The following is a 27,465-nucleotide window of genomic DNA, read 5'->3' on the forward strand; positions in this document are numbered from 1 at the left end:
ACCCTATGTTTGGGGCGGCCAGAGGTGGCTGGGGTTGCAGAAACAGCCGAGCAGGATGTGATATACTGTTTCCGTAATTCCTATAGAAGTGAAAGTGCAGGACAACTGTTTCTGTAACCCCAACCACTTGAGTTTCAGTTTCTCGACATTTTTTACATATTTGCTGTTAGTTAATGAGAATGTTTACATTCACAGACTGCAAACCTGAATATTAGGAAGCTGTAAAACTTTCCTAACCCCGCTGACTGCCAGCCTTTAAGACACACAGCCTTGTACTCACCGCCTTGTTTGGCTGTAGACTGTGAGGATTAGCTTGCCTGGTATCCACAGCAGAAGAGGAGGACATCTAATGGAAGTTTCTGTTGCCTAATGATACAGTCACAGGGTCAGGTTTCCATTTTGGAAGCCAAAACCTAGAGTGAATAAAATAAAAAAAAAAGTAGTAGCAGTATCTTTTCTTTATACTTTCTCTCCTTTTATAATTCACTTCTGATTTCAGCTTCCAAAGCTGCACCAGAAAAACGGATGGCTTGGCTGTGCTCGAAGGGTCCTTTTAAACAGGCTGGTGCCTGGCAGTAAACAAGTGCCGACTGACCATACAGATGTAGCAGGGTTAGCACTCAAACTCAACTCAAATTTCTTAAATTATCGTGTTATCTTGAAATAAAAGCCATTGAAAAGCAATTGAAGGTGTTTGCTTAGTTTAGATAACACATCTCAGAAAGCATGAGTGTTAACTCTACTACATCGCTATATTAGCATAAGATCGGCCTTCTCATCATTCAGCCTCCATTTGTATAGTGTTGGTAGCACATCCCTGTCTACACAGAGCGACGTGATGCTGACAAATGACGATTTTGGATGATGCAGGAAAGACGAAATCACCTGACAAGCGTTTTTTGCTTATTTATTGGGTGATCAGCAGCACCTTTACACAGGCCAATTAACGTAAACGACCATTCGTAGGAACATTTGTTCCCAATAATTGGTCCAATGCTTAGCTTGCGTAAAAGGACCTTTAAAGGGGTTGTGTCATGAAACATATTCTAAATTTTTTCAAACCAGCTCTTTGAATTGGAATACTTCTGTAAGGACATGTAATAAAAAATTTAGCATAGCCACTGAGCTGTTCAATAAAATCTATCTGTATAGCGCCACCTGCTGTCTGTTCTTTTCTATATGTTTTTGTCCGTCTCACTGAGCTGGTTGAACGCGCTTAGTTTAAATCTTCATCTGCCACCAGCCATATGTTCTGTTAAAGCTGGGGCAGTTACAGGGAGAGATCTGCAGCAGAAAGGACACACTCCTGAGCTGCCAAGCTGAAGATAATCTAGTAGAGCAGTGAATGTGGAGATCTCCGGATCCATGTCAGGTACAGGGCTGGTTCTAGCTTTGTTTATAAGGTAATGTCCCGTACTATACATATATATATATATATATATATATATATATATATATATACAAACCAGATTCCAAAAAAGTTGGGACACTATACAAATTGTGAATAAAAACTGAATGCAATGATGTGGAGGTGCCAACTTCTAATATTTTATTCAGAATAGAACATAAATCACGGAACAAAAGTTTAAACTGAGAAAATTTACCATTTTAAGGGAAAAATATGTTGAATCAGAATTTCATGGTGTCAACAAATCCCCAAAAAGTTGGGACAAGGCCATTTTCACCACTGTGTGGCATCTCCCCTTCTTCTTACAACACTCAACAGACGTCTGGGGACCGAGGAGACCAGTTTCTCAAGTTTAGAAATAGGAATGCTCTCCCATTCTTGTCTAATACAGGCGTCTAACTGTTCAATCGTCTTGGGCCTTCTTTGTTGCACCTTCCTCTTTATGATGCGCCAAATGTTCTCTATAGGTGAAAGATCTGGACTGCAGACTGGCCATTTCAGTACCCATATCCTTCTCCTACGCAGCCATGATGTTGTGATTGATGCAGAATGTGGTCTGGCATTATCTTGTTGATAAATGCAGGGTCTTCCCTGAAAGAGATGACGTCTGGATGGGAGCATATGTTGTTCTAGAACCTGAGTATATTTTTCTGCATTGATGGTGCCTTTCCAGACATGCAAGCTGCCCATGCCACACGCACTCATGCAATCCCATACCATCAGAGATGCAGGCTTCTGAACTGAGCGTTGATAACAACTTGGGTTGTCCTTGTCCTCTTTGGTCCGGATGACATGGCGTCCCAGATTTCCAAAAAGAACTTTGAATCGTGACTCGTCTGACCACAGAACAGTCTTCCATTTTGCCACACTCTATTTTAAATGATCCCTGGCCCAGTGAAACCACCTGAGCTTGTGGATCTTGCTTAGAAATGGCTTCTTCTTTGCACTGTAGAGTTTAAGCTGGCAACGGCGGATGGCACGGTGGATTGTGTTCACTGACAATGGTTTCTGGAAGTATTCCTGAGCCCATTCTGTGCTTTCCTTTACAGTAGCAATCCTGTTTGTGGTGCAGTGTCGTTTAAGGGCCCGGAGATCACGGGCATCCAGTATGGTATTACGGCCTTGACCCTTACGCACATAGATTGTTCCAGATTCTCTGAATCTTCGGATGATGTGATGCACAGTTGATGATGATAGATGCAAAGTCTTTGCAATTTTTCGCTGGGTAACACCTTTCTGATATTGCTCCACTATCTTTCTGCGCAACATTGTGGGAATTGGTGATCCTCTACCCATCTTGGCTTCTGAGAGACACTGCCACTCTGAGAAGCTCTTTTTATACCCAATCATGTTGCCAATTGACCTAATTAGTGTTAATTTGTCTTCCAGCTCTTCGTTATGCTCAAATTTACTTTTTCCAGCCTCTTATTGCTACTTAAGAATGTGTAGGAAGACTGAGCACTCACCAGCTGGATCAATTAGAGAACAAACGGATATATAGCAAAATAATTTATTTAATATTTATATATAGCCCTAAATCTAAAATGCAGCGGAATCAATAATAATATGGTATATAAAAAATTGATGTTCAAATATAATAAATACACCTATAATAAAATGCAGTCGTATATATATAGCTTAAACAATATTAAAAAACATAATGAACCTAGAAAAAAGGGCAATTGTTCACAGTATATAAAAACATATACAGATGGTTGGAATAAATTTTTAGTAGACTGCTGATCAGTTCGGGGAGTACGCCAAATAAAGTGTCCAAGTCGAAATATTGCAATGAATATACGATAAAATACTGATCAGTATAGTGAATGCGCCAGATATGGTATCCAATAGTCATCAATAGTCAAAAGCAGATTAGTCTCCCTGTGTTTAGAGAGATCGGTTCGCTTCGTATGAAGTACTTTGATCAATGTAGCTAGGTGGACATATATTTTTATTTAATGGATATAGTACACCTGTTATTCGCCGTCTAATGTGAGTATAACCGTGGCGTCCCACGAGGCTCACTGTATTAGATTCGGCGGTACCTGAGTCTGGTCGCTTGCTTGAGGTGGTTGGGATGAGCGTGTAGCTCTCGGCGTAAGGAGTCTTCTGGTGATATTCACCGATGCTGCAAGCCTGGACCTAGTTGATGAGTAACAAGGTGTTTCCTCCACACTAGCAAAGAGTTATACTTCCGGCAGAGTCAAAGTTCAATTATCGGGATATTGGGGTCTCGTAGGTTTTTCATCAGCTGATGTCCGAGGTATACAATAACCAGACGCGTTTCGGGGTCCTTTCCTGGCCCCTTCCTCAGTGGTGGTCTGTAGGAGGGTTTTGACCCTCTTTTTATACCCAACATCCCTTAAAGTGAGCTGGAGCAAAAACAAAATTGTGGATTTTGGATCTGATCGCATAGAAACTCTGACATGGAGCAGTCTAAATGGTTGTTATTTTTATAAGGAAAGGTATTTTCAGGTGTTGTGTTGAAAATCAGTTTTAGTGATCCTATTATCTGGCGTTTCTCAATTAAATCCCGTTTTCATTTTGCAGTGATTTCCATATGATTTATCAATGCGGTTTTTTAAAACGCAAATGCGGTTCCTTCAATGCATATGCGTTTTATTGTCCCCTATATTTGTAGGTGCAAGTTATATTGGTTTTCAATAATTTTATATCATACAATACAATATAGGGATAAAAAATATAATAAAAAATAAATAAAGATAAAAATAAAAAACAATGCAATAAAAAGAAATATATATAGAAGTAAAAATCTTAGATATAAAATGTTCAAAAATATACATTCATTACTTTTATAAGCTGCAAATGTTTATCATATATAAAGGCACAAGATATATCAATTCCTGTCAGTTCTATATTTTAAGCTACTGCATTACATATGATGTAACAATATTTCAGATATAACAATATAATTAAAATGATGCAGGCCATATTAAGACTGTATTGAAACTGTAGTTGTTATTCATTGTTTCTGACTTGTTTGTAGAGTCATTTTTTATCCCTATATTGTATTGTATGATATAAAATTATTGAAAACCAATATAACTTGCACCTACAAATATAGGGGACAATAAAACGCATATGCATTGAAGGAACCGCATTTGCGTTTTAAAAAACCGCATTGATAAATCATATGGAAATCACTGCAAAATGAAAACGGGATTTAATTGAGAAACGCCAGATAATAGGATCGCTAAAACTGATTTTCAACACAACACCTGAAAATACCTTTCCTTATAAAAATAACAACCATTTAGACTGCTCCATGTCAGAGTTTCCATGCGATCAGATTCAAAATCCACAATTTTGTTTTTGCTCCAGCTCACTTTAAGGGATGTTGGGTATAAAAAGAGGGTCAAAACCCTCCTACAGACCACCACTGAGGAAGGGGCCAGGAAAGGACCCCGAAACGCGTCTGGTTATTGTATACCTCGGACATCAGCTGATGAAAAAACTACGAGACCCCAATATCCCGATAATTGAACTTTGACTCTGCCGGAAGTATAACTCTTTGCTAGTGTGGAGGAAACACCTTGTTACTCATCAACTAGGTCCAGGCTTGCAGCATCGGTGAATATCACCAGAAGACTCCTTACGCCGAGAGCTACACGCTCATCCCAACCACCTCAAGCAAGCGACCAGACTCAGGTACCGCCGAATCTAATACAGTGAGCCTCGTGGGACGCCACGGTTATACTCACATTAGACGGCGAATAACAGGTGTACTATATCCATTAAATAAAAATATATGTCCACCTAGCTACATTGATCAAAGTACTTCATACGAAGCGAACCGATCTCTCTAAACACAGGGAGACTAATCTGCTTTTGACTATTGATGACTATTGGATACCATATCTGGCGCATTCACTATACTGATCAGTATTTTATCGTATATTCATTGCAATATTTCGACTTGGACACTTTATTTGGCGTACTCCCCGAACTGATCAGCAGTCTACTAAATATTTATTCCAACCATCTGTATATGTTTTTATATACTGTGAACAATTGCCCTTTTTTCTAGGTTCATTATGTTTTTTAATATTGTTTAAGCTATATATATACGACTGCATTTTATTATAGGTGTATTTATTATATTTGAACATCAATTTTTTATATACCATATTATTATTGATTCCGCTGCATTTTAGATTTAGGGCTATATATAAATATTAAATAAATTATTTTGCTATATATCCGTTTGTTCTCTAATTGATCCAGCTGGTGAGTGCTCAGTCTTCCTACACATTCTTATATATTATCCAACCTATGACTGGGTGAGTCATATTAGACTTAGTAGCACCCATTTCCACAACTGTATGCGGAGTGAGCCACCATACTATAAATATATTCTTATTGCTACTTGTCCCAACTTTTTGGGGATTTGTTGACACCGTGAAAATTTGAATCAACATATTTTTCCTTTAAAATGATACATTAACTCGGATTAAACGTTTGATCTGTCATCTACGTTCTATTACAAATAAAATATTGACATTTGCCATCTCCACATCATTGCATTAAGTTTTTATTCACAATTTGTTTAGTGTCCCAACTTTTTGGGAATCCGGTTTGTATATATATATATATATATATATATATATAATGTCTGATTTTCATTTTTTACATTAATCATGGCATAACCCCCTTTAAAGTGCAACTGTAATTTCAGTTTACTTTTTATATTGTGTAAGGACACAAACATATTTGTAATATACTTTATTAGGGAAATATGTTTCTTTCTACTACAAAACAGGGTGTAAAGAGTCTTCTCAGCAAAGCTCTAACAGCATTGCTAAGGAGAATCTGTCGTCAGTCAGCAGAAGACATCTGTGTGTAACATGCTGAGGCTTCCAGCCACGTCTTGTCACTACCCCAGTCTCGGACATGTGGCCTTACTATCACTACTCATCACCCTGCCTACCTGACTTCTTACACACAGGCATCTTTAGACTGAAGACAGGCTAGTTGCACACGAGTGTCAGAGATCCAGCAGACTGTTCCACCTCTGTGCATTCCGGCATTGCCGAAGGTTTGTAAGCTTCCGTCCAACCCCACTCATTATTATGGGGACCGGCGGAGATCCGGCCGCATTCCAGCAAACATGGCGAGTATCGGTCTGAATCAGTTTTGATAGAAGACTCTTTAAATTCGAAATAACAGTTACACTTTAAGCCCTTCCAAAGAGTTTCTTTTATAGTTGTTAGCACTGGGGAAGGAAATATGGATCCATCCTTACAGCTGGACCATACATATGGGTAATTTCATCACTATTTAATCTGAATAGTATCCCGGATATCAACACGTCCCAGTTTGGCTCATACATATGTGTAGTCCTCGGCTCTCAGCATATCAATCACTCCACAGCATATATAATTGTGTTGCTATGTGAAGGATGTGTGACCTCACGAGTGTCAAATTAAAACTACTACTCAATACACAGAACACTACATCCTGTAATTGTTTTATAATTTCTGTATTTTTTATTATTATTTTATCATTTTCTGTATTATTTAAAGGGAACCTGTCACCAGGATTTTGTGCATAGAGCTGAGGACATGGGCTGCTAGATGGCCACTAGCACATCTGCAATACCCAGTCCCCATAGCTCTGTGTGCTTTTATTGTGTAAAAAAAACATTTGATACATATGCAAATGACCTGAGATGAGTCCTGTACATGAGATGAGTCAGGGACAGGACTCATCTCAGGTTAATTTGCATATGTATCAAATCGTTTTTTTTACACAATGAAAGCACACAGAGCTATGGGGACTGGGTATTGCGGATGTGCTAGCGGCCATCTAGCAGCCCATGTCCTCAGCTCTATGCACAAAATCCCGGTGACAGGTTCCCTTTAAATACAGTTTTCAAGATATCTGCTAGTCATTGATATCTGTAGTCATTGAATGTGGACTCTGTTTACTTCCAGTGGATAGAAATCTCTCCCGGTCATAATACGGACATATGCTGTAAGTTACAGTACAGAGCTATGTAACAAGCCGGGAACCTATATGCCCATTACAGGACCAGGTTATGGATTTTCATCCCCTGGAGGTAAGTAATAAGGGTTACTGTTCAATGACTCCAAGCAGAGATTTGATTTCTGATTTCTAATCAACGACACCACAATTTGAGATTTGTTCTAACATTTTTATTCCAGTATGTTCCCATCAATCCTGTGCAAAGAGACAATTGCCATATCTTTCCAGTCAGTGCAAAAGGTTCAGAGAGTGCCTCTGTCATGTAAGGCACGTTGCCCATTCATGGGAGTCTGATGAATGGTCCATATAGTGCTGCCTGATTACACAAAATCACCATGGGCCAGCCCTGCACTTCTGGAGTGCTGCCCCCATCCAGGGCCTTAACAATTAACATCCCATTTCAGAGGAAAAAATATGTGAAAAAGAGAAAACAATTAACACTTCCCCTGCCAGAGAGAACTTGTTCACCTAACTTCATGTCAGAGCACTGCCCTGCAGTCACCCGGCATTGAAGCCTTTAATGATGAAAAAAAGACGTCCATCCAGTGTAAGAAATAAATTATGTGACTAATGAAGTTTCCGGAGATCCAGCAGCTTCCAGATGTGATCCTATGATCCTCAGTCGGATTTTGGATCTAATTGTTCTTTCTCTTCTAAATCCATCTCAGTGATGACAGAATAGCATAAGATCTGGGTATATCGAGTGATTGTCGCTACAGGAAAAGACAAACAAGTGTTAATGTCAACTCTGTGACCATGAAGTCCTGGGCAGCTATTTTACAAACCCGACCTCCAACTACTCTTGCAGGTAGAAAACAAATTACTTAGCCTGCAGCACCAAACACGGAGTAGGTAGAGTCGATGGTTGGTCCATCAACTATACTTTATCATTTACCGGCAGATAAAAATTTGTCCTGGTCATCTTTATAACACTCAGTGGGGGAGATTTACTAAAAATACACAGTCCAGAATTCTTGCATATGCAGTGTCCCACTCCGTGCAAGAAGTGGGTTCCTAAACCTTTACATGTCATTGTCTATTCCCTAAGCTGCAAATTCCTCACAACAGGCTGGTAACTGCATTACACCTAGTCACCACTAGGTGGTGCCATAGCATTATATATATATATATAGAACAGGCCAGTCACTGGAAGTTAGAGATAAGAGGTTAGTGAAGGAGAGGAGACTATGTAGCTGCTGATGTGTGCCCCCTGGGCACTCTCCAGTAGGGCAATATAAGTAGGAAACCAAGTCCAAGAGTTACTGGATCCCTTTTTGTAGTACTACTGTCCAGCCAGAGACGAAATGGACTTTTGTGTGTCAAAGCAACATGTTTAAAGAATGGAGCAGAAGACTGCCTGCCGCTAGGGAGACCGCCCTGTTGGTTGCCAAGTTCTGATCAGAGATCCAGGTACCGGAAGTCTGGGTTATTGGAGGGAAGACACAGCTAAAGAAAGTACCTTTCCCACACCAGCCAAACCTAAGCCTGTATTGACCAACCCTACCAAGCCTGTTGGGATTTGCAGCTTTGCCATCTTATTGTATAACAAAGCACTACTACTGGATTATAACTACCTCAAGGCAATTATTCAAGTAAAGTTCCAGTTTGTTTAACTCCTGACTCTCTCCTTATTTGGCATTATCTCTCATTGCACCTTACGGTGCTGGCATCACGAACACCAGGGACCCTGCCTCCATGGCATCCTAAAAACCACAACACCAAGGGCATCTCAACCACCATCTGGCGGGAGTCCCTGGACAACAGAGTGTGCCCCGAAGGAACTGGTGCTGTCCTTCCATTCACTTCACTTCGGCCCAGGGAGCTCTGCAGAACTGTGAGTAAAACTACTACTACCCCTATCGGCCCACTGTAACTCACATATTGCCCCTGCGGCCCGGTCGCTGCAATAAATTGGCGTCCCGAACAGGCTACGATCCTGTTCGTGGAAACCCCTTTTTTTCTCCAGGCTGGTGGGATGTACTATCGCTGCTGTACTATAGTCAGATACTTCTGTATCCTCTCTAGAAATACTATCGCCTGACAGGTGGCCTTCCCTGTCTTTGGTTATGGTGGGCAGCTGGTAGCTTAGAATCTCTGAACAAGATACAGAGGAGGCTAGCGTCTAATAAACGACAATTACCTTCCTTTGCCAATATTCTCACTCCCTCTCTGGGTTGCCTGGATCTTCTGTAATCTTTCCCTTCTATGGGCTGGTGCATGGAACTAACTCTGGAGTTTAGATAACTCTCCAAAATGATATTCGGGCAGATTATCGGGAAGGAACGTTACTGCAAATGCTCGTTCCCAACAATCTTCCCATCTACATGTGCCGCCGATCACATGATGAACGAGCAGAACGGCTAGTTGATGGGGTGATTCTGTTCATGCAGGCACATAAATTATAGTTTCTGGACAGCAGATTGCATGGTTTAAACTGATCTGCTGCCCAGAAACAGTTGTCACGACCATGGTTATGGTCGTGACTCTTGTGGTCGCATGCGGTTGTCAGCGGTTTGTTCTGTGTTGTCAACCACAGGTGAGGGCTCTGGGTTTGTTGCCTCACGTGTGGTTGCCGTTGGCAACATATAGTTTGGTGGTGTAGCAGCTGGAGCTGGTTGCTGGGCTGCTCACTGTGTATGCATGCGGTTGCCTATGGCAACGTGTTTTTATATGTGTGCACTTTCCTTGTCTGGTGTGCACGGGGTTTATTGTGTGTGTATTCCCCTTTAAGTTGCTGTCTTCCCTTCCCTGGTGTTGAAAGGGTTAACTTCCTTCCTAGTGTGTGTGCACTGGGTGTGTCTGTGTGTGGGTGTGGCTACATGGGCTATTTAGCCTCTGCTGTGATCAGTAGTCTGAGGGGTACTTCAGCCATGGCTAGCTGGAGTCATCCTCCTGTGATATACCATCTGCCAGTGAGGGCCACCCTTGTGGTCATAAGTTATGTTACATGGTGTTATGAAGGTGTGTGTTTGGTCTCCTTGTTATTGCAGCTTATGGTCCTGGGTTTCTGTGTGGTGTGTGCTGTGTCTGCCATATCTTGTGGACAGCAGCGCTTCTGCATGGGTTCCAGGCTTTGTGTCTGTGGTAGGTAGGTGTTACTTGTTGCATTTACCTGCCATTGCCATAAGCTGTTCGAGTTTCCCTTTTTATGTAGCTTGGCCAGTGAGACTCCTGTTCCTACGTGTCTAGGAGGAACAAGTCGTCTTACCCTGCTCCTAGTCCAGGGCCACCCTGACGGCTAGTAGGAATATTAGGTTCCGGAGTATGAGCCCTCCTACCATCAGGGTCGGCTCATACGGCTAGGAGACAGGGTCAGAATTAGAGATTGATAGGAGGTGACCTGTTCCCTGATTCCTGTCCTGGCCTTGCATCGACCATCCATCTTCTGGCATCGCACGGCTGAGGGTTTTCCCCATCCTCAGCCGTGACAACAGTGCAGCTCTATGAGGATGAGCGATCACAATAACGATTCCTCGTTCTTATACTGTGGAGGTGATCGCTGCATGTAAATACAGTGGTCTCCTTCACTAAATGAGCAGCCACCTTAAGTTTACACTGTCTAAGGGCCCATTTACAAGGGCTGAGGATTGGGACAATTATCTAGGACGGAAGTTTGTCCATTCCCAATAATTGTCCTGTGTAAATGTGCCGCCGATCACCCGATGAATGAGTAAAACCTCAATCATCAGTGTTTCATGCGGCATCCAATATGTTTGTGTGTGCGCAGCACATTGCCCTGTGTGAACATGGATTTGCTGCCTACAAACAATGGGGGGTGGGGAAGTATTTATTATAGGCGAGCATTTCACGCTGGTCTATAATATCCCCTGTCCTGCCGGAGGATGCCCCGGTAGTCCATGTGCCGAAAGTGATTTCAGTCTTCTTTTGCACCAGAAAACTGGAATAAAAGAAGGTTAATATACCCCGCTTCTTTTGGGAAAGTGGTGAGGGCACGTGTAGAAGTGCCACTTGCAACTAAATTTAGATGCAATGTCGTTTAAAATTTCGCAAACATGAAAACTGGCATGGGGGAATAATAAATTGATTAATCTGTAAGAGCACGAATGTTCACAGTTATGATCATTCATCCCCCACAGAGAGGGGATGATTGCTGTATGTAAAAGCAACTCTACTGCGGCTCAATAACTGAGAAAGTACAATATGTTTCCTATCACTGCTCTGTGAAAAATGGCCCAGATTTTCTATAAACTGTGCGACTGGATATTTCTACATTTTGGTGCAATTTGTCTCATCTAATGTTTTTTTTTACATGCTCAATGACGGAGTGTGGCTTAGCTGACAAGGTGGCATGGCCTAAAATTTGACTTTTTGCACCAAAATGTGCCAGCATTTCTGTCTAACAGTTGTCCTAAACTTTTAGATAGACAGTCTAGAACAGTGATGGTGAACCTTTTACAGACCGAGCGCCCAAACTGCAACATAAACCCACTTATTTATCGCAAAGTGCCAACACAGCAATTTACCTTGAATACTACAGTCCAATATAGAATATCTTCCATGTACTGTTTCATTTATCTACAATATCCTGCCTACATTCAGTGCACTACCTGTGCTGCTCATGGTGCGCCCTGCACTGATGAGTGACAGGAAAGTCTAAGGCATATTGGTACACCATAGACTTTTTCCAGGGTGTGGGTGCCCACAGAGAGGGCTCCGAGTGCCGCCTCTGGCACCCGTGCCATAGGTTCGCCATCACTGGTCTAGAAGTTAGCGATCATCTGGTGGTGTAAATGTACCGCCGATTACCCCATGAATCGATAATCCAATCTCTTGTGCTTACACAAAAATCTTCGTTTTCCGGCAGCAGATGGTGCTGTCGACAAACAAGTCAGTATGGGGAAGAGCGATCCCATTAGCGATCGCTCTTCCGCATTCTCTGAAGGAGATCACAGCATGTAAATGCAGCAGTCTCCTCCACCAGCGAGCAGCAGATTGTCGAGAAGGAACGCTTGCCTCCTGACAATTTTCTGGTCTGTCGTCTTGTGTAAAGAGACTGTTACAAATAATGTCTTCCCCTCACAGCAGTGGTAAACTAAATAATGGGTTACCTATCTATATAGGAGATTTATCTCTGTGCTGACTTTTATAGAAGGACAATATTTTGGATTTAATTTTCAATGGCACAGTACTACCAAAATGAAAATGTACTATGAATATTTGGGGTCATTTATAAAACTGGTGTAAAGTAGAACTGGCTTAGTTGCCCATAGCAACCAATCAGATTCCACCTTTCATTTTCCAAAGGAGCTGTCAAAAATGAAAGGTGGAATCTGATTGGTTGCTAAGGGCAACTAATCCAGTTCTACTTTACACCAGTTTGATACATGACCCCCCAAGTGTCCCTTTAAAGACTCCTGTCTACATGTTTACCCTGTGAAACTAATGGTAAATCTAGGCCAATGTATTTTATGCTAAGTGTTAAGGCCGATTCATTGGCCTGTATTTGTGGGAGGGGCACGGTTGCCTATATCATGGCACCTCTGCCCCTCCTTCAATGAACGACGTGTCAAACTCTCCCACCCTACCCACCCTCATTCTCAGCTTCACACCAAGGGGATGGCCTCCTTCAGCTATTCCTTCAACGTCGCGGTTCCGGCATAACTCTAACCGCTTTAGCTAGCCAGCAGGTAGGAGTCCTTCTTTCGTGAGTGCCCCGACCACAAATAATGGTGTTTATTTTTATTTTATTTTCACAGGCTTTTTATTTTTTGGTGTAATTTGACATTATGTATTAAATAAAAATTTAAATCCCATTAAGTGGTCACTATTTTATGACTTTCTTTTAAAGTTTAAACATTGTATTCAGTGTCATTATGCACTAGTGTACCCTAACAGCAGGATTACAGGACAGAACTTCGTAGGTTCTGCAGATGGCAATCAAAGGGTTCACAACCAGGGTCCGAGCTTCCTCCAGTGACCCTGGCTGTTGGAGCCTGCACTAAGAAGTAAAACTGTTACAGTTGGTTCTTATTGCAGACGCGCTCCAGGAGTTGCTCTACTGAAACGACAGCAAAATATGTCACTGTATGCTGAGGACCTGTACCAACCAGGAATTGATGAAGAAAATTGTATAACTTATAAAGGTGTGGAGTGATGCTTAAAAGATCTAGCACCTGAAAATTCATACCTGCTACGCGACGGAGCCACTGCGGTTTCTTTTGCTCTGGAACACGTACAAGAAGGAAATAGACGGGAACTCCAGACAGTGCTATGGCGATTCCAATCAGTGAGTTGATCAGGTCACTGTACAGTGGCACAGCCACAAGGAACACAGTGCATAGGCAGAATACTACTGGAAACACCAGGCTGAGCTGTAATGAGCAGGAAACAGAGGTCACTGACACCACACTGCAGCATTTTAAGAATACAAAATTTAATTTGATATATTTCATGTGGATTTTTAATGCGTGATGATCGACGACAGAGCAAGGTTTCTTCCATTACATGGTGATATCATCATCAGTATGTTCAGAAGAACAATCATGGTTTGTCCCCATACAGTTTCCATTTCTGATGGTTTACACATAGGGATGTGCTCCTGATAAACAATGATTTTTATGTCTGCATAAAAGAAGCGATCAAGGACAAATGATCATTCAGTCATTTGCCATTTACTTGGTGGGCATGTTTACACGGGGCAACGACTGTTAACAAACTTTCACACAAACATCGGTTGAACGAGCTAAATGAATATTTTCACAACCTTTGTTAACTATACCACTGGTGTCAGATTTAGTGTAGCCTTAAAGGGGTTTCCTGGGACTCCTATAATGATGACCTTTACTCAGGATAGGTCATAAAAATCTGATCAGTGGGGGTCAGGCTTCCAGTTGTTTGAAGAGGCCCTGGCACTCCAGTGAGTGATTCAGCCTCTTCCTAGGTCAGTGACCTAGTTGAAGCTTAGTCCCATTCAAGTGAATGGGCCTGAGCAGCCATACCAAACTAGACAATGTCCTGAGGATAGTTCCTCAATATATAAATCCTGGAAAACTCCTTTAACAATTTGAGATCTTTTTGTCAGTCTAAATGAACCATAAAGGGAACAGTAAATGTGATACAAAAAAACACTGGGCTTAGTGGAAGTCTTATGACAGTAATGTGACTACCTCTCCCCTCAGCACCTAACTTTCCAGCTATGGAGAACCTTCGTAGAGCAGGTTGGGGCCTTCTAGCGCTGCTTATTGGTCTGTTACGAGCTGTAGGGTTTGTGTTAAATAATGGATCCATATGGAAGCATTTGTGCTACCGCTTAAATCTCTTCTGCTCTTGTTTTCCTTTTCTGGTATTTCTTTATTCTAGTCCCCCCCACCAGGGGCGGATTGGCCATAAACCTTACAGGGAAATTTCCCGGTGGGCCGATGCCGCCTGGGCCCTCTTCATGGCCGGCCAGTGAAAGTTTTTGGGGATGTATTTTGTCCTGCTGGCAGTATTTTGTGATAGACTGTGGTATTTGGGTCTGTTGGGGTGGTATAATGTGCCACAATATGGTATTGCTGGCTCTGCCTTCCATCAATTTGGACCTGACTACTAAATGGGTTCACATTAGTCCCCCCCACCAGGGGCGGATTGGCCATAAACCTTACAGGGAAATTTCCCGGTGGGCCAATGCCGCCTGGGCCCTCTTCATGGCCGGCCAGTGAAAGTTTTTGGGGATGTATTTTGTCCTGCTGGCAGTATTTTGTGATAGACTGTGGTATTTGGGTCTGTTGGGGTGGTATAATGTGCCACAATATGGTATTGCTGGCTCTGCCTTCCATCAATTTGGACCTGACTACAAAATGGGTTCACGTTTAGTATTTTTCCCAGGGCTACTTTAAGTTCCCTGTCCGCCCCTGCCCCCCACTACCAATCCCCCCATCCTCTACCCCTTCCCTACTGTCTGCATCAGGTTCTAAAGAAGTACGTATATATACGTGGGACCAAAATCAGGCAAGATATGTTTATTGAAACTGGTGTTATATGATTTATATGTATAATCATTACACTTGTGTAGTGTCATAATTCATGTCCATGCTTACTTTGTACACTTGTGATGTTTTATACTTCGGTCCTTTCTACCGGTGTTTGTTTTCCTGACTGCAGCAGTGACGGCCCACGCTTACCATGTCACCACTAAAGGCAATCACTGCACCCAACTGGCTGCATGGTGACGAGGTGTGTATGAAAGGTCACTTTTGCAGCCAGGAAGATGATTGCAGGTCAGAAGAGAAGCAGCAGGGGACAAAAATGTATCACTTTGTTATTTTATCACATTTGTTGCTGCTGGGAAAAAAAATATTCAAGTAGCATGGACAACACCTCTAAGGTTCATTTAGACTGGCAAAAAAGACCTCAAGTAGTTAATTATGTGCCTTCAGGGCTACTGACACCATTGAATCTATAAAGACAAAAATATACAAGCCCTTGCACTGACCTTGAGGGGTCGTGGTCTGTCTGGCTCCTTCCAGCGCAAATAAAGTTGACCGGCAATAGACAGGCCCACAAATAACCAATAGCTGAAGCTGTAGTAATTAATGAGCTGGAAGATATCTTCTACACAGAGGTACACCAGAGCCATGGCACCCTGTAAATGGATAGGAGGCAGCAGTTCATGCAGACGTTTACTGCTCAACAATCACTGAAATTCTAGCCGACACTTACGGTATACAAAGAACCATATTTTACCTAAATGTGGAGTAAAGTCAGGAATCTGGCCACAGTTTATGTAATCAGAAGAAAAATGGCTGTCCTGATGTCCTATACATTTAGAGCAGCTTTTAAATCTCTCTTACATCTATCTGCTGTAAGTAAGGACTGTAAAATCTGAAACATGTAAGCACCGGTATCGCAATTCATGGCTGGCAGACTATGGGGGGAGGGGGGGGGGTAGTGTTTCTGCATGATATCGGTGGAAAGGGGGTTTGAAATCTAAAATACTTGGGTTTTTCTTAGTTATTTTATTGCATTTGCAGCTCCTCTTTTTTAAGACTCAGACATCCCCCTTTAAGTCCTTTATCTGCTTCTATAGATGAAACAAAGTTCTATCATTCATCTCAGTAACAGATATAGTACTCATCATCTCTTCTGATATTTTAGGTGTATTCCCACCACTAGTCCTACAAACCATACTACTAAACATCTTAATACATGTATACAAAGCTGAGATCTTCTGCCCATTGGCACACTTACATTAAACAGCAGGGCTGGTATCGGGGTGAATCGCTCCACATGGATCATACTAAGAGCATCAGGAAGATGACCCTCTCGAGACCCAACAAAGAAAAGTCTAAAATTGGGGACAACAGCCAAAGGAACAGCTAAGTAAATGAATCAATGTGAATAGATTTTAGAAGGACACGTAAAACTGACAAGTCCAAATGTTGCTCTACTCACCTTATAATTGCCTATTTTTTACCCAATTGGGGCATTGCTTAAAAAAAAAGCCTCAGAGTGCAATTCTTAAGAGACTGGTCTGTAGCTTTTAAATGTATAACCAAAGGCACCATCACCAATTCAACCGTTTAACTACAAGTGAAGAGCCTTAAAGGTGTTCTCCAGTCTGAAGGCCACTTCATAAAATGTCAGTAACTGAATAGCTGTATTTGAACCTGACATTTTATTTCTACAAAAACCTCTGCGTCAACAAATACAGATACGGCAGCTACAGTGGCTGTTATGCGACAGAACGCAGTATACCTTCAGGCTTTATGACATAGGGGGAAACTAGCACCATAAACTGTGCTGGCACAATATTCGGCATCATTACATCATTAAACAGCATCCGTCTATCCACTCCGCTCTGCTGCTGGATAGAAGAGTTCCACTTTGAGCCTGAGAAAGGCTTTAGATAGATGGAATAGCATGTGTGCATTCACACTCGGAAGGCTTGTCGCAGAAATGTATGTGACTAAAAATCAGTTCCAGTCATGTGAATGGAGTTGTTTCTGCAGCAAGCACATGGATTTCTGCAAACCCCATTCAATATGAATGTGAAATCACTGGAATTTTGATTTGTGTGAATTCACCCTAAGGCTAGTTTCACACTAGCTGTAGCACAGTCGTTTTCTTCTGGACGATTATCGGCATATTTGTTGGGTTGCGGGCGGATCTCTGCTGGTCCCCATCATAGTGAATGGGGATGGACGGCAATGCAGTAAAGCAGAGGGATCCGCCTGCCGGATCCCTAGCGCTAGTATGAAACTAGACTTAAGGGTATGGCCACATACCCTGCTGTGGATTTTCCATATTGGAAAGTAGGCATTTTATTTGGCCGAAAACCACAGTGGGAAAATCTGATTGTGGAGACTGCTACAGATTTCTCTGCATAAATGCTGTGGATTTTCTGCAGATTTACAAAGGGTGAAATCCTGGGCAGTCTGCATAATTTAACTTGGTGCAGATTTACAATTCATGCCATGCTTTGTACTGATTTCAATGCGGCAATTCCACAGCATTTATACCACGTTAGGGTACTTTCACACTAGCGTTATTCTTTTCCGGCATAGAGTCCCATCCTAGGGGCTCAATACCGGAAAAGAACTGATCAGTTTTATCCCCATGCATTCTGAATGGAGAGAAATCCGTTCAGGATGCATCAGGATGTCTTCAGTCTTTTTGACTTTTCAGGACGGAGATAATACTGCAGCATGCTACAGTTTTATCTCCGGCCCAAAAAACTGAACACATGCCTGAATGCTGGCATTTTTTTCCATAGGAATGTATTAGTGCCGGATCCGGAATTCAAATTGCCACATTTACGGATCCAGTATTCCGGATCCGTTTTGCCAGATGACACTGGAAAAACGGATCCGGTATTGCAATGCATTTTTCTGATTGATCAGGCATTTTTCCGACTGATCAGGATCCTGATAAGTCTGAAAAATGCCTGATCAGTCAGAAAAAAATGACATGCGTTTGCATACAGTTTGCCTGATCAGGAAACAAAACTGCCGAAATCAACGCAAGTGTGAAAGTACTCTTACATTACTCAGTTCCACAGAGAATATCAGTGATGACATTATTTCTAGATTTACATATAGGGCTAGATTTATCACGACTCTGACAGCTCACTCCACTTTAACATATGGCTAAAGTCAGTTTTAGCCAAGTCAGATTTATGATCGGCCCTTTAAGACTGTAATAAATGTGGTTTGACGGTAGCAGTTTATCCGTCAGTAAGCAGCTTTACAAAAGTCGCACATCTTTACGAAAAAGTTGCACATTTTTATGAAAAAGTCGCATGTTCTGTTAAAAAGTCTCATAAGATAAGCATGGTCCTCACTGGAGTGAAATTGTGACTTTTTTGCGACTTTTTAAATAGTCCCAATAGTAAATCTGTCTACAGATTCATTTACATAAGAAAACACGCCCACTTTCAGAAAACTGGCGAACATAGTGCAGAGCAGAAAAAAGTCGCAAATTTGTGCACAGTTTTAGCGTTTGGGACTTTTTCACTCCATTATTCTGACCTGAGCTAATGATAAATCTGGCCCATAGTTTGGAAGACATTTTCTGTCTAAATCATGTAGACATCTTTTTTTACCTTGATGCAGCTAGGATTGAAGCATTCAGGCCTCCAAAGCATGAAAGCGCTACAGCCAGGGGGATCGTCCAGTTAAATATTCCGAATATCTGATCAGCAAATGTCTGAGAAAAGACCAATCTGGGATCAGTTAACATACATAGCCTACATACAGTAGCAAGCTGAGACTTCTCAGTTACTTCCCTTGCATCTTTCTATACCTTATACATTATAAAATGTAGATTTTACATTCTACCCAGCTGGCTTGTGACTAACTTGATGTAATCATTTCTACAAGGTATGTACTGTGCATTTACCACGGCCACGGCATCACTTCCCAGTATGGAGCGCATGTCCAGAATGGTGTAGTATGCTACGTTAGTAAGTAGATATATGACAGTCACTATTGGCATGGAGATTCCAATGGCAAGGGGCAGATTCCTGTGAAAAACAGAAAATGACAGGAGAAAGGTCATCTTTCATGAAACATTAGTAATCCGCTCCTAATCTCCATCTCTTGGATTCTAATACCTCCCCGAGTTACTACACAAGGATTAGACAGACGTACATGATAACACAATAAGGCTACAAGCGCTTCACCACATAGGTGGATATATGTTATTCTGCCTGTAGAGTCTGTGTCCATGATGTAGCCTGCCAGTCAGGAGAGTCAGGGTATATTCCACATCCTGCTTCTACAAAATACCCAAATGATTTGATCATTTTCTTCCCTCCATCTTTACTCCTACATATAGACACTTAAGAGGATTTGTCAGCTCTCCTGACATGTCTGTTTTAGAAAAGCATTACATTCTCTATAAAATGACATTTGTGGAGCATCTCTCCTTAGAACCCTGCACTGTCCTGTTCCAACGTTAAATTGTATACAGAGACAATCCCAATTGGAAATGTCTTAAAGGCATAACAGAGGAACAGCACAACATGGAGATAATAGAAAATTTGCTTAAAAAATTGCGGAAAGCAGTCAGGAACGTGATTGGAACATTAAAAATAAAATAATAAATCTTTATTATATCATGTAACGAGTGTAGCCCCACAGTATGGGGGAGAAGTATAGGTCATATAGCTTGTACTTCCTAACCCCAGTTATTAGTGGAGTGTCGGAGGACGCATTATATATACACGCTACAAAAATAGTAGCACTAAAAGTATTGGTATTAACCCCAGTGCTACTATAAGACATGGACCAAGATGCCTCCTGAAATAACAGGAAGACACCTTGTAGGGTTGTTGCGGGTATCGAAATTTCGATACCGGGATTTCCATTTTTTCGATACTGGGCTGCACAGTCTAGTATCACAGAACATGAGCGCGCTGCTGTCAGCGAGGTCATGTTTCCTCAGCAGCACAGGGGAGAAGAAAGCAGTCTCTCCCTCCCCCCTGTGCTGCCGCTGCCACCAATGGACAGAGGGAGGGGCGGAGGAGGGGCGGGCGCACTGCGCCACCAATGATAGGACTTTTCCTGGGTCCAGACATTAAGTATTAGGCTACACAGAGCGGCGCCCAGAGATGTTCCAGCACTTACTATTATTCCTGGGCGCCGCTCCGTTCGCCCGCTGTGGCCCCGTTACTGTCTCCTGCCCCATATGCTACTTACTATCAGAGCAATGGGGAGGAGACTTCTCTCCTGGGCGTTACTTCTCCCTGCGCTGCGCTGCGATTGAACAGCGCTACAGCCAGGGAGAAGGAACACCCACTAGAGAAGCTGATGTCTCTTCCCCATTGCTCCAATAGTAATTAGCATATGGAGCAGGAGACAGTAATGGGGCACAGCGGGCGAACGGAGCGGCGCCCAGGAATAATAGTAAATGCTGGAACATCTCTGGGCGCCAATCTATGTAGCCTGCTCATTAAAGCTCCTCTTTAACTTTTAATACAGGAGGCGGTTGCTGTCAGCAGAATCACATAGCCGACACCCTGCTTCTAACAGGGAGCTGCGATCAGCGGCAGTTAACCCCTCAGGTGCGGCACCTAAGGGGTTAACTGCCGCTGATCTGCTGCCAGTACCCGCCTTATCATTGGTGGCGCAGTGCACCCACCCCCCAGTATAAAAATCATTGGTGGCAGTGGCCACAGCCCCTCACCTCCTCTTCATTGGTGGCAGTGGCAGCTTCTGATCGGAGCCCATGCAGTGTAATCCTGGGGCTCCAATCGGTTACCATGGCAGCCAGGACGCTACTGAAGCCCTGGCTGCCATAGTCAGCTCCATGTTGCTGTGTGCACAAAGCACAGAGCAGCAGGGAGTGTGTGAAGTCCTATTCACCCTGATAGAGATCTATCAGGGTGAATAGGACAAGGGATGAAAAGATCCCAGGTTCTGGCCCCTAAGGGGGGAAATAGTTATTAAATAAAAAATGTAAAAAAAAACACCAAAATATTAAGTATAAATCACCCCCTTTCCCAATTTCACATATAAAATATATAAACATATCACATATCGCCACGTCTGAAGAGTCCAAACTATTAAAATATTTAAAAAATCTATGCGCTGAACGCCCGAACAGAATAAATAAATAAATAAATAAAAACGCGATTTTTTTAAATGCACATGGCTTTTTGGGCTTATTTTTTTTGCGAGTATCGCACTACTTTTTTATGGTATCGAAATTTAATAAAAAATTTGGTATCGCAACAACTCTAACACCTTGTCCACTATCCACATCTATATCTGACCTATGAGGACACCGCGCAGCGGGAGGAGAGGTGAGACATACCTCCTTTGCGATTGGCCGCCTTCAGAGACCGCGCCTAATGAGGGGAGGAGTCTAAGCCATTTAGAGCAGGCGGTCGGGCAGCCGGCACGGCCATCATAGCGTCGATGTTGCACTCCACTCTGTGCGGCGAGTCTATTATGTAACAACCACTTACCTCGCTATCTGCTCTGCTCCTGATGAAGTGAGGGTTCACCACCGCACGGAAATGCGTCGAGCGGGGGCAGTGAAGAGAGAGGGTGCATAGGCTGGGAGAATACTATCTAGGAAGTATGCCTCAATTGGCTAATTAGCTCTGTCCATAGTAAGCTGTAGTATACCTTGGACAGACATACTCCTTGGCTGCCCTGGCCTTTTAGCCCTGTTCTGGCAGTTTGTGGATAGTGGACAAGGTGTCTGCCTGTTATTACAGGAGGAATCTTGGTCCATGTCTTATAGAAGCACTGGGGTTAATACCAATACTTTTATTGTATATATAATAATGTATATATAATACGTCCTCCGACACTCCACACATAACTGTGGGGTTAGGAAGTACAAGCTATATGACCTATACTTCTCCCCCATACTTTGGGGCTACACTGTAGCCTGTTACATGAGGGCCAGTCTTTGATTCCTGTTTTAATCAATTAATGATATAATAAAGATTTATTATTTCATACGTTCCTATCAGGCAGTTCTTCAGTTGTATATTCAGGGACGTACACATATATATTTGTTGAGGATATTTATTCTCAGGATAGGACATCAATATCTGATCAGTGGGGGGCCGACTGCTTACGCCCCTGCTGGTCAGCTGCATGAAGAGGCCTCCTTATAGCGTACCAGGCAAAGCAGTGTACATTGTATAGCGCCTATGCCATGTGAACAATTTAAGTGATGTAACTGGACTAGAAAGATGCTGCTGTGTTCCATGTGCCATGTCCTCTTTAAAAAGCTGATAGGTGGGGACATGGACCCCCACCAATAAAATATTGATGAAATCCTGAGGATAGTCCATCAAATTCAAAATCTCACACAATTTCTGCATCATCTTAGTTACATACTTAACACGGTTGAAAAAAGTCCATCAAGTTCAACTAAAGAATAGGAGGGAACACAAATTTTAGAAAAGGGAGTGAGATCCAGACTTCTACACATTTTCATAATCATTAATGTCATTTACTTTTAAGAATTCATCTAAACCCTTTTTAAAACTGTCCACTGTTCCTGCTGTGACCACGTCCTGAGAAAGTCTATTCCACAGCTTCACCGTTCTTACAGTAAAGAACTCTTGATGCTTCTGGAGACTGAACTATTTCTTACCCAGTCGGAGGCAGTGCCCCCTTTTGTGTGCATTTTACATGGAACAGCTTTTCTCCACATTTTTTGTACGGCTCATTTATGTATATACACTACTCAGAAAAAGTTGGATATTTGGCATTCAGGAGAAATTTATGGAAAATTTTAAAGGTTCACGCTACAGTGATATTATATCATGAATGGTAGGGCATTTAAGTAGAAGCATGTAATGGTGATTTACTCATCTCAAACAATTTATTGAAACAAAAGCCAACAACAGCGGTATACCCCCACAAAAAATGCCAATGTCTCAAAAACTTGTCATGTGGCCTTGAGCATCAATTACAGCTTGACAACTATGTCTCATGCTGTTCACAAGTCGACTTTGTCTGCTGAGGCATGGCACCCACTCTTCTTGAAGGGTGACCCTCAGGTCATTGAGGTTCTGGGGTACAGAGTTACAAGCCTCTACATGGCGACTCAGCTGATCCCATAGGTTTTCAGTGGTATTTAGGTCTGGAGAAAGTGCAGGCCACTCCATTCGAGGTACCCCAGTCTCCAGCAGCCGTTCCCTAATGATGCAACCTCGATAAGCTGACACATTGATGTCCAAGAAGATGAAATTAGGCCTGTGTTGTTCATGCAGAGGCACAATGACTGAATTAATGATGTTATACAAGTAGTATGCACTTGTCACTGTACCATTCACAAAGTGCAAAGGAATTCTGTATTGACTAGACACACCTGCCCACTCTGTTTCACTACCACTGCCAAAGGCTCGTCTGGTGACAACAGTGTCTGATGCATAGAGCTCCCCTTGACGTCTCCAACATTGTTGGCGGCCATCATTTCTGCTCAACGTGAATCAACTTTCATCAGTGAACAGCCCTCGTCCAGTGTAGATCCTCCCTGGCCCATGCAAGATGATGACACCTGTGCCTGGTGGTGTGGTCAGGTCGTCTAGCACGCAGATGTAAACGGTTTCGAATGTTCTGACACTTGGGTGCCTCTCACCTCCTTTAATGTGCCCAGAGTTGTGTGGCATTCATCATCTGGTTCCACAGGGCATTGTTCACAATGAAGAGGTCATCAGTGTGGGATGTGGACAAAGGACGTCCACTTCTATGCCTTTCTGTGACCCTTCCAGTCTCTCTGTATCTCTTCCATCTAGCACCCTCACACCCCTCCAATCTATCCTCAACTCTGCTGCCCGACTAATCCACCTCTCACCTTATTACTCCTCTGCCTCTCCCCTCTGCCAATCCCATCACTGGCTCCCCATTGCCCAACGAATCCACTTCAAAGTACTGACAAACGCATACAAGGCCGTCCATAACCTGTCCCCTCCCTACATCTCTGAGCTACTTTCCCGATACATCCCCACACGCACTCTCCAATCCTCACAAGACCTCCTTCTCTCCTCTCCTCTTATCACCTCTTCCCACAATCGACTCCAAGATTTCTCCCGTGCATCCCCCATACTCTGGAACTCGCTACCCCAACATATCAGACTCTCACCTACAGTGGAATCCTTCAAAAGAAACCTGAAAACCCACCTCTTCAGACAAGCCTACAACCAATGACCCTGCTGCCTCTATACCGCCATGACCAACTTAACCCGCACCTACTGTGTCCTTCTCACCATGTAGATTGTAAGCCCTCACGGGCAGGGCCCTCTCTCCTTCTGTACCAGTTTGTAACTCATCTTGTTTATGATTAGTGCAATTGTCTGTGTTATGTATGTGCACCACTTATCATATGTACAGCGCTATGGAATGAATGGCGCTTTAATAATAAATAATAATAATAATAATAATAATTTCTGTTGCAACCTGCTGATGACACTCTGTGACAATCTAAGCTCAGTGGCCCCTTCCGTCTGAGAACATCTTGCTTGCAGCCTCGCAATGGCGAGGTAGTCTTGATCAATGGTTAGGTGACGTCTTGGTCTCATAATGTCAAAATGTGAACAGCATGATGGGGAGGACTGTTTAAATACCATATCTAATTGAACCAGGAAATTTATTGCCCGGTTCATGGATCAAACACCTCTTGTGAATTTTGCCGTTAAGCTCCTTGTTAGAGAACAGCAAGTTGTGCAAAAAGTACTGAAACATTGAACAGTTGGACTTGTGCATTTAAAAGTTTAGAGAAGGTCACATTAAGTTCACCTGTAAAGGTTAGAGTGCAAATATCCCTAACTTTTTGTGAGTAGTGTATTTGTATAGTTAATCATATCCCCCCTTAGACGTCTCTTCTCAAGACTAAATAAATGTAATTATTTTAACTAACTAAGACCCTCCATGTCCCTTATCAGTTTAGTTGCTCTCCTTTGTACTTTTTCCAGCTGCAGTGCGTCCTTTCTGTGGACTAGTGCCCAGAACTGAACTGCATATTTCAGTTGTGGCCGTGCCAACGCTTGGTGAAGTGTTAATATTACATCTGTGTCTCGCAAGTCCACGCCTCGCTTAAATATCCGGCTAGCCTTAGAAGCAGCTGATTGAAATTGTATGCTGTTATCTTTATTTTTCAATTCTTACCTTTCTGGGTCCTTAATTTCTTCTGTAACAAAGTTGAGAGTATCCCATCCAGAGTAAGAAAAGAGAGCAGAATACAAGGCAAGAGCAATGTCCCCTACATCACTGGAGGAACCACCAAAAGCATCATCGAAATTCTCTGTCTGACCTAATAGAGACAGAAAGTAAGGTTAATGGAGCAACCAGTAGTAGGAGTTAAGTAGTATATAGAGAGAAATGGCAAACATTTCATATACCACTGCCAACCACAGTAGTAAATAAACAAAAAATAATAAGGATTCCCTATCCCAGTGCATGGGGGTGAATTATTTCCTATAATAAACATCCTGGTTGAGAAAATAATGCACATACCATGCATACGTCAGAATTTAACTTTGCTGACGAAAAAGCCCAGTCCATGCTATAGCCGTATTGTGTTGTGTGTCTAACACAGTGTATGTGGTATATGTGGGGCATGCTGATAAGATATAGCTAAATTCCTGTGGCAATAAAAGACCAAGCGCAGTAAGAATGCGCAGAAGGAGGCCATGCACGCAAAAGACTTTGTACGTTTAATGAACTATTGTCTGTGCTAAATAGACAGTACGAAATTTTAGTAAAGTCCAACTGTAATGTGTCCGACTGTTATAGAGACAGTAAAATAATGTGCCCCCTCATTCAGTGAACTTTGGCGCATACTGCACTGAAGATCACAGCAGTGACATTTGCAGGACAACAGTCACAGATACAGAATGTCTGTGCCCAATGATGCCGCCTGCTTGTGTAAGGCTGGTTTCACACAAAGAGGTTTTTTTTTTGCACTCAATTGTCACTTTATAGTGTGCACTGAAACATAAATCAGACTACATACAAATTGTGTTTTGCCTTTCTTTATGGCATTTTTTCGCACAGTATGTTCACTGTGTGGCACCTTTTCTGTAGTTTTCCCCATAGCCTTATCAATGGCCTATTTCAAATGTAACAAGAAAAAAACACCACCAAATGCCCTTGTAAAAATTTTTATAAAAAAATGAAACGCATGCATTTACTGCAAGCACTTAAAACGCTGAAACAGAATGTGTGTGTGAAGGAGAACCTAGGCTGGCTTTGATGCCACCTTCTCCTGACACTTCCCACTGCTGTCTTCTGCAGCACAGATGGGTGACAGCAGAGTGAGCACAAGAAAGGAGCCTGGCTTTTCATCACAGGATAATAGAACAGCTGCACCATTGTTACGTCATGTAAATGTAGGTAAAGTGCCTATTTCTAACCTTTAGCAGATGGTCATGGATGACAATGGATGGAAGAACAGAAGGTGAGGTGCAAGAAATCAGAAATCCATGTCCCATTTTTGTCTTCTGCCCCTCATAGACAGGGTTGGAGTGGCCCACCAGAGTACCAGGAGAGTCTCTGGTGGGCCCAAGCTCTGACAATAAAGGACCTCTAGTTAAACAGGGCCCCTGTAGTCCTATATACACAAAATGGTGTGCCATCAGAATCATTTTCTCTGGTAGACCCAAGGGATTCAGTCCGACAATGCTCACAGACCACCTTCCACCACATTTCCCCATTCAGATAGGGGTATCATATTCCAGCTTAAACTTCAGAAATGTTAAGCCCTGTATGAACACCACCAATTATATAGAAATCCACTCCTATCATATATTCAAACCTTTACATCTAATGGAAAAATAAGGTGACAAGGCTATGGCAGTGAGGGCAAAAATCTGTGGGGTTCACTTTTGAGGGTTTGAAAAACAATTGTTCAAAGTAGTATGGAACGTGATTTTGCTTCCAATGTTTACAACTGTGAATAACTGACAAAAGTAAGTTCAATGGGAAAATATAGGCATTACACAGACATTCTGCCCCCCTGTACCCCGCCTGCCTATGGCCACTTTCACAACCTCAGTATTTTTCATCAGTATTTGTAAGCCAATTCCAGAAACACAGAAGAGGCACAAATCTTTCCATTACAGTTTTTTTTGTAGGTTCCATGGG

The 27,465-nt window shown here is 42.4% G+C and overlaps 1 protein-coding gene across 4 annotated transcripts in view; it reads right to left on the bottom strand.

Moving 5' to 3' along the window:
* Nucleotides 1–7,569: 7,569 nt before the first annotated feature.
* SLC7A7 (solute carrier family 7 member 7) overlaps nt 7,570–27,465 on the bottom strand; it is a 56,398-nt gene continuing 36,502 nt past the window's right edge. For all 4 annotated transcript variants that reach the window (XM_044274095.1, XM_044274103.1, XM_044274088.1 and 1 more), the window contains 7 exons: nt 25,489–25,633; nt 19,253–19,376; nt 18,957–19,060; nt 16,604–16,700; nt 15,849–15,998; nt 13,563–13,746; nt 7,570–8,127 (listed from right to left, as the gene is read on the bottom strand). In XM_044274095.1, coding sequence (XP_044130030.1) covers nt 8,033–8,127; nt 13,563–13,746; nt 15,849–15,998; nt 16,604–16,700; nt 18,957–19,060; nt 19,253–19,376; nt 25,489–25,633 — 899 coding nt within the window. In that variant the 3' untranslated portion in view covers nt 7,570–8,032. The remainder of the gene's footprint in view (nt 8,128–13,562; nt 13,747–15,848; nt 15,999–16,603; nt 16,701–18,956; nt 19,061–19,252; nt 19,377–25,488; nt 25,634–27,465) is intronic.

Source organism: Bufo gargarizans, chromosome 1 (genome assembly GCF_014858855.1).
Source record: "Bufo gargarizans isolate SCDJY-AF-19 chromosome 1, ASM1485885v1, whole genome shotgun sequence".
In the NCBI taxonomy this organism is placed as follows: domain Eukaryota; kingdom Metazoa; phylum Chordata; class Amphibia; order Anura; family Bufonidae; genus Bufo; species Bufo gargarizans.